Source organism: Panulirus ornatus, chromosome 23 (assembly GCF_036320965.1).
Source record: "Panulirus ornatus isolate Po-2019 chromosome 23, ASM3632096v1, whole genome shotgun sequence".
Taxonomy (NCBI): Eukaryota; Metazoa; Arthropoda; class Malacostraca; order Decapoda; family Palinuridae; genus Panulirus; species Panulirus ornatus.
This window is the reverse complement of record NC_092246.1, coordinates 22289774-22302732: the sequence shown is the minus strand read 5'-3', so window position 1 is coordinate 22302732 and position 12959 is coordinate 22289774. Positions and strand designations below refer to the sequence as shown.

General features: G+C 38.7%; 1 protein-coding gene across 7 annotated transcripts in view; it reads left to right on the top strand.

The window, feature by feature from the left end:
* The window catches only part of ArfGAP3 (ADP-ribosylation factor GTPase activating protein 3), a 56546-nt gene that overhangs the window by 31979 nt on the left and 11608 nt on the right, over positions 1-12959 (top strand). For all 7 annotated transcript variants that reach the window (XM_071676824.1, XM_071676825.1, XM_071676820.1 and 4 more), the window contains 2 exons: positions 3829-4016; positions 4263-4489. In XM_071676824.1, coding sequence (XP_071532925.1) covers positions 3829-4016; positions 4263-4489 — 415 coding nt within the window. The remainder of the gene's footprint in view (positions 1-3828; positions 4017-4262; positions 4490-12959) is intronic.

Genomic DNA, 12959 nt, shown 5'->3' with positions numbered 1-12959 from the left:
CTTCATCCATTTCCATTGCCACCCCACCACGCATGGAACAGCATCCCCCTCTCCCCAAGTGCATGCAAGGTAGTGCTAGGAAAAGACAACAGAGGCCACATTTGTTCACACTCAGTCTCTAGCTGTCATGTGCAATGCACCGAAACCACAGCACTTATAAACATATATATACATAAATGCCCACATACACACATATACATACATATACATATCAACATATACATACATATACACATACGTAGTCATTACATGCATATGCATGTACATATTCGTACTTGCTTGCCTTCAATCCATCCCTATCGCTTCCTCGCCCCACAGGAAAAGAGCATTGCTATCCTATGCTTCAGCGAGGCAGCACCGGTAATACAGACAAAAAGGCTACATTCATTCACACTCAGTCTCTAGCTGTCATGTGTAATGCACCAAAGCCACAGCTCCCTATCCATATCCAGGCTTCACAGACCTTTCCATGGTACCCTGACATTTCACATACCCTGGTTCAGTCCATTGACAGCACATCGACCCTGGTATACCACATTGTTCAAATTCATTCTGTTTCTTTCTTTCTCTCTCATACCTGTTAGCTAGCACATGATAGATTGTTACTTTGATATGTAACAACTCGATTTTGCATGTTATGAGTAACTAATGCCCATATGTCACTTTAGCTTTGAACAGACACTCATATGTTTCTATTTGATTCTCTACTGCTTTCATAGTCTTTTGTAAAGTCTGAGCATTGTATTTGTCATTAGCCAGCCTTACTGTAAGAGAATTGATATCACCGTATCCCTTTTAGTTTGTGTGTGTCACTGTTTCACATACCAAATTTTTCAGCCCCATGTGAACCATTTACCAGAAAATACTTTTATATTTTATAGAGTGGCAGATATAGGGTGTTTTGGTCGAGGTGGTGTGCAAAGTGAGAGGGTTAGGGAAAATGATTTGGTAAACAGAGAAGAGGTAGTGAAAGCTTTGCGGAAGATGAAAGCCGGCAAGGCAGCAGGTTTGGATGGTATTGCAGTGGAATTTATTAAAAAAGGGGGTGACTGTATTATTGACTGGTTGGTAAGGTTATTTAATGTATGTATGACTCATGGTGAGGTGCCTGAGGATTGGCGGAATGCGTGCATAGTGCCATTGTACAAAGGCAAAGGGGATAAGAGTGAGTGCTCAAATTACAGAGGTATAAGTTTGTTGAGTATTCCTGGTAAATTATATGGGAGGGTATTGATTGAGAGGGTGAAGGCATGTACAGAGCATCAGATTGGGGAAGAGCAGTGTGGTTTCAGAAGTGGTAGAGGATGTGTGGATCAGGTGTTTGCTTTGAAGAATGTATGTGAGAAATACTTAGAAAAGCAAATGGATTTGTATGTAGCATTTATGGATCTGGAGAAGGCATATGATAGAGTTGATAGAGATGCTCTGTGGAAGGTATTAAGAATATATGGTGTGGGAGGAAAGTTGTTAGAAGCAGTGAAAAGTTTTTATCGAGGATGTAAGGCATGTGTACGTGTAGGAAGAGAGGAAAGTGATTGGTTCTCAGTGAATGTAGGTTTGCGGCAGGGGTGTGTGATGTCTCCATGGTTGTTTAATTTGTTTATGGATGGGGTTGTTAGGGAGGTAAATGCAAGAGTTTTGGAAAGAGGGGCAAGTATGAAGTCTGTTGGGGATGAGAGAGCTTGGGAAGTGAGTCAGTTGTTGTTCGCTGATGATACAGCGCTGGTGGCTGATTCATGTGAGAAACTGCAGAAGCTGGTGACTGAGTTTGGTAAAGTGTGTGGAAGAAGAAAGTTAAGAGTAAATGTGAATAAGAGCAAGGTTATTAGGTACAGTAGGGTTGAGGGTCAAGTCAATTGGGAGGTGAGTTTGAATGGAGAAAAACTGGAGGAAGTGAAGTGTTTTAGATATCTGGGAGTGGATCTGGCAGCGGATGGAACCATGGAAGCGGAAGTGGATCATAGGGTGGGGGAGGGGGCGAAAATTCTGGGGGCCTTGAAGAATGTGTGGAAGTCGAGAACATTATCTCGGAAAGCAAAAATGGGTATGTTTGAAGGAATAGTGGTTCCAACAATGTTGTATGGTTGCGAGGCGTGGGCTATGGATAGAGTTGTGCGCAGGAGGATGGATGTGCTGGAAATGAGATGTTTGAGGACAATGTGTGGTGTGAGGTGGTTTGATCGAGTGAGTAACATAAGGGTAAGAGAGATGTGTGGAAATAAAAAGAGCGTGGTTGAGAGAGCAGAAGAGGGTGTTTTGAAGTGGTTTGGGCACATGGAGAGAATGAGTGAGGAAAGATTGACCAAGAGGATATATGTGTCGGAGGTGGAGGGAAAGAGGAGAAGAGGGAGACCAAATTGGAGGTGGAAAGATGGAGTGAAAAAGATTTTGTGTGATCGGGGCCTGAACATGCAGGAGGGTGAAAGGAGGGCAAGGAATTGAGTGAATTGGAGCGATGTGGTATACCGGGGTTGACGTGCTGTCTGTGGATTGAATCAAGGCATGTGAAGCGTCTGGGGTAAACCATGGAAAGCTGTGTAGGTATGTATATTTGCGTGTGTGGACGTATGTATATACATGTGTATGGGGGGGGGCCATTTCTTTCGTCTGTTTCCTTGCGCTACCTCGCAAACGCGGGAGACAGCGACAAAGTATAATAAATAAATAAATATCTCAATAAACCAGAATTCCAAGTATTTTAGATTTGGGGGTTATATTTGTGTTTGTTGTGTGTGCAGTACTTGATTATCAGAATAGATTGAGCATAACATTACATGGGAAGAATCTTTTTGATAAGGTTAGAAGTCCACTTTTCATTTCATCACCCTGGATATGGACTGGGGAATCATTTGGATGAAGTTTAGAGATCATTTGTACCTGGTGCACCCCATTAAGTTGGGAAGAAAGTTAAGATAATTGATTGTTGTCAGAATGATATAATAGATGATAAAGGTATAACCCCACTTAACCTTGTCATGCATAGTGTGATAGAAATATTAAGCAGTTGATTCATTTAAGATAGTATCTGATCAGCTTTCTTAACAAAGTCTTATTACACTCTCAAAATTGATGTGCCTTGATACACTGGACCCCAAGTGCTACTTGTTTTAATACAGTTAGTGGCCCATGTGAGTGATGCATCTACTTTCTTTTGCCCTTGATTTACTTTATGCAGTGATTAACCCAGCCAAAATGAATTACAAATGTATACTGAGCGGAAAAAATGCAATGATGCAAATTGAATACAAAGAGTAATAGTATGGAGACTAAATCAAATGTTTTATGGTGTTTTGAGACAGACAAGAAAGCTTTCTTTGTAAAGATGTAGGCTAAGTATTTATGACAGTGTGTACATTTATTAGCTATCTTTCTATCACAAATCATATACACTTATTTTGATGATTCATGTTGATATTTCCTATTATACCCGAGTACAGTACAAGTGGTTAAGCATACCAGCAGAACAGAAAACAAAGACCAACATCTCTCATCACTACCACACCCTCCACCACCCTTGCACACACCAACTGCTCTTAAATGTTTGTGGTATCATTACTGTATGGTTAACACAGTGCAATAACTTTGCAGATGTCATGTAAACAACTTTTTGGCAATCTTAAAGTAATATGGGAGTTGAAATCTTGACCCTAGAATGCATCCCAATTTATGCAGTGGAAGTTTTTCAGAAAACTGTTTTCACCTAAAGTAAGTTTGCTTTACATAGCACATGGTAAATCTTCCAAAAACGTATATGCTACTGAAAGTGGGGAAATCGTGTTGCAGGAAAGAATTTGATCTGCAAATGACTTAATTTTCTTTAACCCTCAGGTATCGAGACAGTCCTTTTGAAGACCGAAGTATTTATGGCTTTGTTAGTGGTAAAGGCTCAGGTATTGATGATCTTCTCACCAGCAAATCACCTTCCTCATCATGGGATAATGAATTTGAAAAGAACAGTAATTCTTCATCTGGAGTTAGTTCGTCTTCTAGCTTGGGAAATATGTCCTCTAATAAAGGTCTGTTTTACAGTAGATTTTTAACTACTTCTAATTGGACACAGCTTTAGGCTTCATATACAAATTAACTAGCTTACCATCGCAGTTTTATCCTTTTCATTATGTTAGGAGGACGTTGCAGAATCTGACAGTAATACTTCAGGGTTTAGACTAGTGTGTAATTAAATGTAACATAGTGAATGTAAAGCCCCAAAGGTGAGTTGTATCTCTTGACTGTTTTATCATGATAATCCTTTCTCTTTCCAGTTTCCACATCAGCCAACCACAAATACACTCCAGTAGAAGACAATCAAGCTCAGCAAAAGTTTGGTAACGCAAAGGCCATCTCGTCAGATATGTTCTTCCAGGAACGTGATCCTAGTGCAGAAATGCGGTCAACTCTTGCCCGATATGAGGGATCAACGTCCATCTCTTCAGCTGATCTCTTTGGTGGAGGCCAAACATCAAAGCAGTACAGTGGAGGATCATTACAGGTGGGTTCAATGTTTAAGGAGCACTACATCATCTTGCTTGTGCCTGTGATCCAGTTTTACTCCTAAATTTCATATTTTATGAATGCCACTGGCAGGGCCTGACATTAACAGTTGTCCAGTTGTCTAAGTATATAAACTGATCATTCATATGATTAATATTATCCTGCCTTTTAGCCTGATTGGGTTGGTGGAAATCACCAAGTTGACCTGTGTTATCATTCCTGGTAGTAAATATGAAATTTGAAATTCAGTGTTGGTATTGTCTGTAGCATATGTAGAGAATTCCCCTTTTTTTTTATTCATAGTTTCACCCAAATGGACAAGTGGATTGAAGAGTTAAAGCTGTGCCCTAACCTGGCAATAACTAGGCTGTACATTTTAATTTTGAATTATAATCTGTATATTTGTGCTTTCTTTATGCATGTACACTATTATTTTCTCTTTTTTTGGAAGCCCATAAAGCAGAAGCTCAACTTTAGTTGTCTCTCTTACATCTCTACATTTGCCTGTTCATCTTCCATACTTCCTTCCATGGTGTCCATAATGAGGCATTAGCATAATATGAAATATTTGTGCAGTGTGAGCATGACAGCTGCAGACAATTTTTTCATAAATTTTTCTGCACTTGACAACAATTGAGGGACACAAGCTTTCTCATCTTGTCTATAAGACATCTGGACACATGTAGCATAGCCAAACTACTCCATCACAGCCACCTTTCCAAACAAGCAGTCCTCAGTAGACATACTAATTATAGCCTATGAAAATTTACATAGTAACCACATGGTAATGGTCATCTGGTGACACTCTTCCTAGGGCATGTAAACTCAAACTTAAAGCCAGCCAACTGTGAGAGTTAATCCTGTCCTCAGAGGGAACATGCCGTCATATTTTTTAGCGAGTTAAAGATGGAAGAATACATACAAGCCATATATGAAAATTTTGTAGAGAGGGGTGATTACCACCATTTTTGTAAACTATTTCCAATGAGTATTTACTTATATGATTATGATTACCCTAGGTCTAGTTTTTATAAGAGCTCTTGTGTTATCCATGAGCTCTTTTTTAAGGCTACTGCAGCCCAGAGCTGTACTACCTACCATAGCAGGGAAGTGTATGCTGCTTTGCTCCTCATTACCTTGTTTTTGTTAACTCAACTTTCCCTTTTCCCCACACTGTTCCAAATTCTGTCATCAGCTTCTGGAGTTTTTGTGTAGAGTGTACAACCAGTACCATGTCATCTGTGAACAGAAACTGATTAACATATCATTTCCCCCCTTCCATCCATCACCACCCCATCATACCCTAGACCCTGCATTCACCTCTCTTACCACCCGATTATTGAGCAGACTACACAATCATGATGACACTACACAGCCTTGATGCAAACTTTCCTTCCCCACATACCAGCCACTTCCTCCCTTCCCACCTGCTCACATTCTTACATTTATACTTTTTGGCAAAAATTCCTCTCTGCATCTAGTAACTTTCCATTTACCCAATATATTCTAAACACCTTCCACTTTCTCCAGATTCATAAATGCCAAGTGTTTCTCAAGCAGATTTTTCAAACCAAATACATTGTCCACATTTCCTCTACCCCTCTAGAAGCCAAACTAATCCTGTCCAATCTAGTGTTCCATGCTTTCCATCAGCCTTTCAGTCACCATTCTTCCATACACCTAACCAGGTGTACTTAACAGAACTGTATCTTTGTAATTTGAGTGTTTACATTTCTTTCCCTTACATTCTGCATTCTGCTAGTTGTCAGGCAGATATTTGTGAAAATTTAATTGGAATTTATAATTTTACCTTTAAGCCATTAGAAGTTGCAAATTTGGAATCACAAAGATACTTTCATTTTTTGCTGCTTGCATCAGGAAGAAAATGAGATAGCAGTGCATTTCATACACAAAATTTAAAAGCAGTTTAGTCATGGATCATTTTCTAATTTCATAAACTGTGAGATATGCATGTATGTCCTGTATGTATTAATGAATACTAGAAACAGATTAGAAGATTTACTTTTTAAAGAAGGGGATATCAGCCTGGGAATTCCTTTGATTTATTTCCAGGGCTGAGATTGACTGGCATATGAAGGATTATGTGTTTGGGGGTGATACTGTGTTGAGTTGTTTGGGCTTTCTGTGTATGAGTTCTGTTCCTTAAATTGACAAAAAAGAGAAAGCTTGCATCCTTTGAACACTATCAGTGCAGAGTTGAGTCTCCAACTACAAAAAATCTTGTTACTGAAAAATCACTTAGATTTTATCAAGTAGTATATTTTTCTTTCATTAAGTCCTAAACAGTGGTGTGAAAGAATGGTTCAGTTCATATTGCATACCTGTGATATGTTGATGGGAAATATGAAGGTGTCAGTATTGCACTTATCAGTGAAAATGGAATGTTTTTAAGAATATGGAAGACATGCCACAGAACAGTGATAATGGTGTGTACTCAGCCAGTGATATGTAGGTTAAGCCAAAAGTTAGAAAATGTTGACTAGGCATTGTTTCCACTAAGTTTATATTGCCAGCTACATTATAATATTGAAAATCAAGAGCAGGTAACCCTTCTTAACTATGATATTTTCACAGTTTTTTTGGTATCTTAGCACACTTGTATGTTTTGTACACTCCACAAAACATACCTCAGGTCAGTTACATGGCTGGCCAGGGTTGATAGGTGCCATCAAATGTTTGTATGCATTGCTTGTTACACAGCCAGATTTAAGACCCCAGACTGAACAAACTAAATCCAGGGCTTCCTCCCTACATTGAATGGAAACTAGAACAGTTCTCTTTATGGGATTAGGAGAATAAAGATAGTAAGGAATAAGGATTTTAAGCTACATATAGTTTTAGGAGAGGTTTATTCATGAAATTGAAAGATGGAAGCCTCTGTTGATTAGAGAAAATATTCGAAGAGGGTAAGATGAACATGTCTTCAACAAAGATAAGTGTTACTAATTATAGATGGGGATCAATATAAACCTGGTTGATGTATAGGAAAATCGAAAATATTTCTGAACCATCATTTCCACATATCATCCACACATGAACCCCTCTTACCATACTCTAGTCATAGACAGAAGTCCTCATCAAGGAAAAACTTTTGATGACAGTGGGGCAGAAGCAGAAAGAAGCAACAAAAAATCCAAGAGTTTTGAAAGAAGTGGGAAAATTAAGGAAAAGTAAGGAAATAATGGAAGATCATTATATGACATATGAAAGGAAAAGATACTGTGTAACATAATTAGTGTTGGTAAGATGAAAAAGTGGATCATAGGGTGGGGGAGGGGGCGAAAATTTTGGGAGCCTTGAAAAATGTGTGGAAGTCGAGAACATTATCCCGGAAAGCAAAAATGGGTATGTTTGAAGGAATAGTAGTTCCAACAATGTTGTATGGTTGCGAGGCGTGGGCTGTGGATAGAGTTGTGCGCAGGAGGATGGAGGTGCTGGAAATGAGATGTTTGAGGACAATGTGTGGTGTGAGGTGGTTTGATCGAGTAAGTAACGTAAGGGTAAGAGAGATGTGTGGAAATAAAAAGAGCGTGGTTGAGAGAGCAGAAGAGGGTGTTTTGAAATGGTTTGGGCACATGGAGAGAATGAGTGAGGAAAGATTGACCAAGAGGATATATGTGTCGGAGGTGGAGGGAACGAGGAGAAGAGGGAGACCAAATTGGAGGTGGAAAGATGGAGTGAAAAGGATTTTGTGTGATCGGGGCCTGAACATGCAGGAGGGTGAAAGGAGGGCAAGGAATAGAGTGAATTGGAGGAGACCATCAGTCCCAGCTTCAAGAGTGTAAGGTGATTTCAGGCATTACTTCAACATTCCTGTGTCAAAATGGTGGCACTTCCTTGGGGACTTTGCTTATACACATTGTCATGGTCATCCTTCCCATATCTATTATATTCATGTACCTAAGTTGTCTGAGCTTTCCTTTTATCTCTTTCTTATCAGGGGTTTCCCTTCTTTTATGCCTCATTTTGATATTCCCTTTTCTCCCCCACTTTACTTTTCTTATTTCACATCTCAGAACATCCATTTTAGCACAATGCACTATGTATGATTTTGTTATGGGTAAGTTTTCTTTTGTGTCATATATCCTGAATGTCTTAAAAGGCAGTCAAAAGGAACAGTAGTGGGGGGCCAGAAACCCCTTTCTTCATATCTAGATTTCTAAGAGTGGAAACAAAAGCCAAGCAAGGAATACTCATCTTCCTGAAAGGCTCATGTTGGGGTTTCTGAATGTGAGTGGACATAACCAGGATGAGAAGTGAGAGCTAGGTAGTATGTATGGTGAGAGGAACCTGGATGTTCTAGCTTTGAGTGCAACGAAGCTCAGGGAGAAGAAGAATGTTTCAGGGAAATCAGGTTTAGTGTGAGGGCAAAAACTAAGGAAAGGGTGGTACCTCCACTGAAGAAGGAGTTCTGGGAATGTATGTAAGAGTATAAGGAAGTGAGTTCCAAACTGATATGGGTGATGATGAAATTGGATTATGAGATGTGGGAATTGTCAGTGCTGATTTGTTTGGTAGTTGGAGGAGTGAAGAAGATTGTCAAATGTTTTGGAAAGAGCTGAGTAATTGCATCAGTTACTTTGATGCAAGGCATTGAGTATTGGTGTTGAGATTGTCAAATGTTTTGGAAAGAGCTGGGCAAGTGCATCAGTAACTTTGATGCAAGGCATTGAGTATTGGTGTTGGGAGATTTTAATGAAAGAATGGGTGATGTGGCAATTGAGGGTATGCTTGGGGGCATGTAGTACCCAGTGTCAATGAAAATTGTGTGTAGCTTGTCAGATTGTATGCTGAAAAAAGGCTGTTAATTGAGAATGCCTTGTTCAGAGTGCCATCACATGCACAAAAATTACATGATGTGTACAAAAGTCACTGAGGAGATAGACTTGCATCTAGTATTTTCTAAAGAAAACATGGTAGCAAAGAAGGAAAGGGGACAGAAAAGTAGATTTGGTCCTTCTTGTAGTCTCTATAGCCACTAGTTGATGATCATTTCACATATTATATAAAAAAAAGTAACTAAGAAAAGTTTGGCTAAATGTTTTGGAAGTACAATACACAATAATATGGAAAGTCATTGAACCTGACTAAATATTTAGTGATGATAATAAAGATACAATCAGAGTGATGTGGGAGGTAGATGATAGAAAAGTTTTGAAAGCCAAGGAAATCATCTTGTAATACTTGGAACTGCATCTGGGAGGGGACAGAACAGAGAAACAAATGTAAGTTTTAGTTGTTAAAATTTATCTGATCATTCTAAGTCCTTCTCTGAATGTGGTAAAGGTAGAGGGATTGATACACCATTGACTCTAGGATTTATTTGATTGTCCAATAGCCTAGAAATAGGAAATGAGGTATGCATCCCACATAGGGAAAGTGATCTCATGAAGCTCAGTTTTAAACATGTTTGTGAGGATATTACTAAGGAACTAGAAACTCAAACTGAACAATGTCTTAAAGAACACTAACTGGTAAATGCAGTTTCAGGGTCTTGGTTAGGGAAGAGTGTTACGAAAAGTTCTGTGAAGTCTGCATTTACAATGCCAGTAGGTAGGTGCTAGTGGTAAAATACAGATAGAGAGAAAATCAGAGGAGAGAGAGACATGGTTGTACACATGCGTAAAGGGCAAGGAATGTAGAGACATGCTGTGATGAAAATATAGATTGCTCACCACCCAGTTTGTGAGGATGTTTGTGAGGATATTACTAAGGAACTAGAAACTCAAACTGAACAGTGTCTTAAAGGACACTAACTGGTAAATGCAGTTTCAGGGTCTTGGTTAGGGAAGAGTGTTACAAAAAGTGAAGTCTGCATTTACAATGCCAGTAGGTAGGTGCTAGTGGTAAAATACAGATAGAGAGAAAATCAGAGAAGAGAGAGACATGGTTGTACACATTCGTAAAGGGCAAGGAATGTAGAGACATGCTGTGATGAAAATATAGATTGCTCACCCCCCAGTCACCATTCAAAAGATTTGGAAGAGCAGATAATGAGTACCTTAAAATAAGAAAGGAAGGGTAGAGAAATTAACAATGAACAAGGCCAATGGAAAATTTTAATCAGTGTTGAAGATTTATCAGTACCAGAGTGTCATATAAAACCTTATCATGAGACGAAAAGATACTAGGGTGAAGGGTTGTTGAAAGAAAAAGAAACATGTTAACCGTTGAATGTTAAGGTTGAATATATTTGCATAGAAGAGAATACATTATTTCCAACACATACTGGATAGGGTGGGAGAGAGACCATGGAAAGCATTGAGATCATGAGATAAGATATAAGTAAGCTTATTAAGGTTCTTGACCTGTATAAGGTGTACAGCCTTATTCACTAAACTCCAAGAAATGTGCAGGTATGCAGAAACCTTTACTTTCTAAATGAAATGACATGTAGAAATTCAATGCCAGAGATATCAGTGCCAGAGGACTGACGGAGAGTAATTGTTTAATCAATAGCTGTAGCCCACTGTTACATACATGCTCAGTCTGTAGAATGCTGGACAAGGTGATCAGGAAGCAAAAGATAAGCACTTGCAAGGGAAAATTACAGAAATGCAAGTCAATACGAGTTCAGAGGGAAGATTCTTTGTTTAATTATTCCTGAGGAATCTCATGATGCACTGAATGGGGAGAAAATAGAATATGAGTGGGTGTACTATATGCTCTTAAACCACCATAAGTGCATTTGACACTATCCCCTGCTGAAGATCAGTACAGAGACTGGATTTCTAAGCAGGCATCGGAATAGAATTTCTTTGATGGATCACTTATTACCATTATCGAAGGGAACACAAGACTTAGGCCAATAGTATCTTTTCATTTTGGTTTAATTATTCCCATCATGCAGCTCAGCCTTGAAGCTGCTTCTTTTCCAGAGGCATTTAAAGTATTTGCCAGACAGACTCAAATTATAATCAAATGAGGTTGTTGAATGCTATGGTAATGAAAGAAATGAGATACTTGGATACATAGTATATATGAGTAAGCTGAAGAAGGTGTGCTGAAATGGTCTCGACATATGGAGAGGATAAGTTAGGAGAGAATGACTGTGACTGGTGTAAATGTAAGAAGTGGAAGGAACAAGGAAAAGAGGGAAACCAAGGAGGAGATGGAAGAATGGGGTTATATGCCTTGAAGGTTCTAGACCTGAAATGCAGGAAGGTGCAAGGCATGCAAGGGATAGAGTGAATTGAAGCAATGTGGTGAACAGGGAAGAACTTGTCAGTAGGCTGAATCAGGGTATGTGTAGCAGTTGGAGGAAAGGACAGAAAGGTCTTTGGAACCTGGTTGTGGATAGGCTGCTATGGTTTCAGTGCATTATACATGACAGCTTGAAAGAGGATGTGATTGAATGAGGCTATTTCTGTGACTGTTTCCTAGCAGTGCCTGGCAATGTAGAAGGTGAACGTGTAGATTAAAAAGAGGATGCATAGAATTGGAAAAATGGGGAACTTTCTATGGATGGGGATTTATATATAAAACACTAGATAATAGATATAAATAAACTGAATGCCAACAAGGGCAGTAATTTGCTAGGCCTCTTAATAATCATTTAGTAAACAGAGTAATATATATCAGTTCATTTCATGAATTATAGGATTACAAATTACTGCTCAAATACAGAAAACGAGGATTCTCACAACCTAAAGAACTTGAGTTTGATTCAAAAAGATAGATTGGAATGGGAAATAGGGATAGGGAAATAGAGTGCAAGAATATTGGAGAGAGAGAAATGGTGGAAGAATATGTTGAATAGTGTTTGTGAGGGAGTCATCTAAGGACAGGGATAAGTGGAAGCTCTTTTGCCATGGCTACCCCTTTATGGTAGTTCTTAGAAGGAACATTATAGATACCCTCAAGCTGAGTTTAAGATCAGGTAAAAGAAACTGTGAGGAAATAGGAAAGTAAAAGATAGAACAATGGATGTCTTAGAGAGAGTGGAAAGAAAAGGCAATGTTAGCAGAAAGTAAGGTGAGGATAGAAGTGGTGGAAGAATGAATAAGGAATGCTGACTAAGAACTGGTTTCATTTTTCACGAGAACATCAAATATATAAAGAGAAGATGAATAATAGGTGGGAAATATTATCCAAAAGTGTTATTCTCTTACATGAACAAAGCAAAGAATAGAGAAGCTGAGATTGGTGTTGATAGAATCAAACTGAATTATGAATATAGCGTAAAAGAATAAGCTTGTTGCCAATAGATCAGTACAAAAATTGATTGATTGAGGATGTCAGTACAAAAATTGATTGATTGAGGATGTCAGTACAAAAATTGATTGATTGAGGATGACATATTTTATCTGTTTAATGAGAATGCTGTCCAATTTTTAAGTTACTGAAAAAGAGATTATGGTGGTAGTATCCCACCTCAAAGAAAACACAGCCTCGAGACCAGGTAGAATATCACATGTTTACATCTTAAAAGACATATTTTAGTTGTA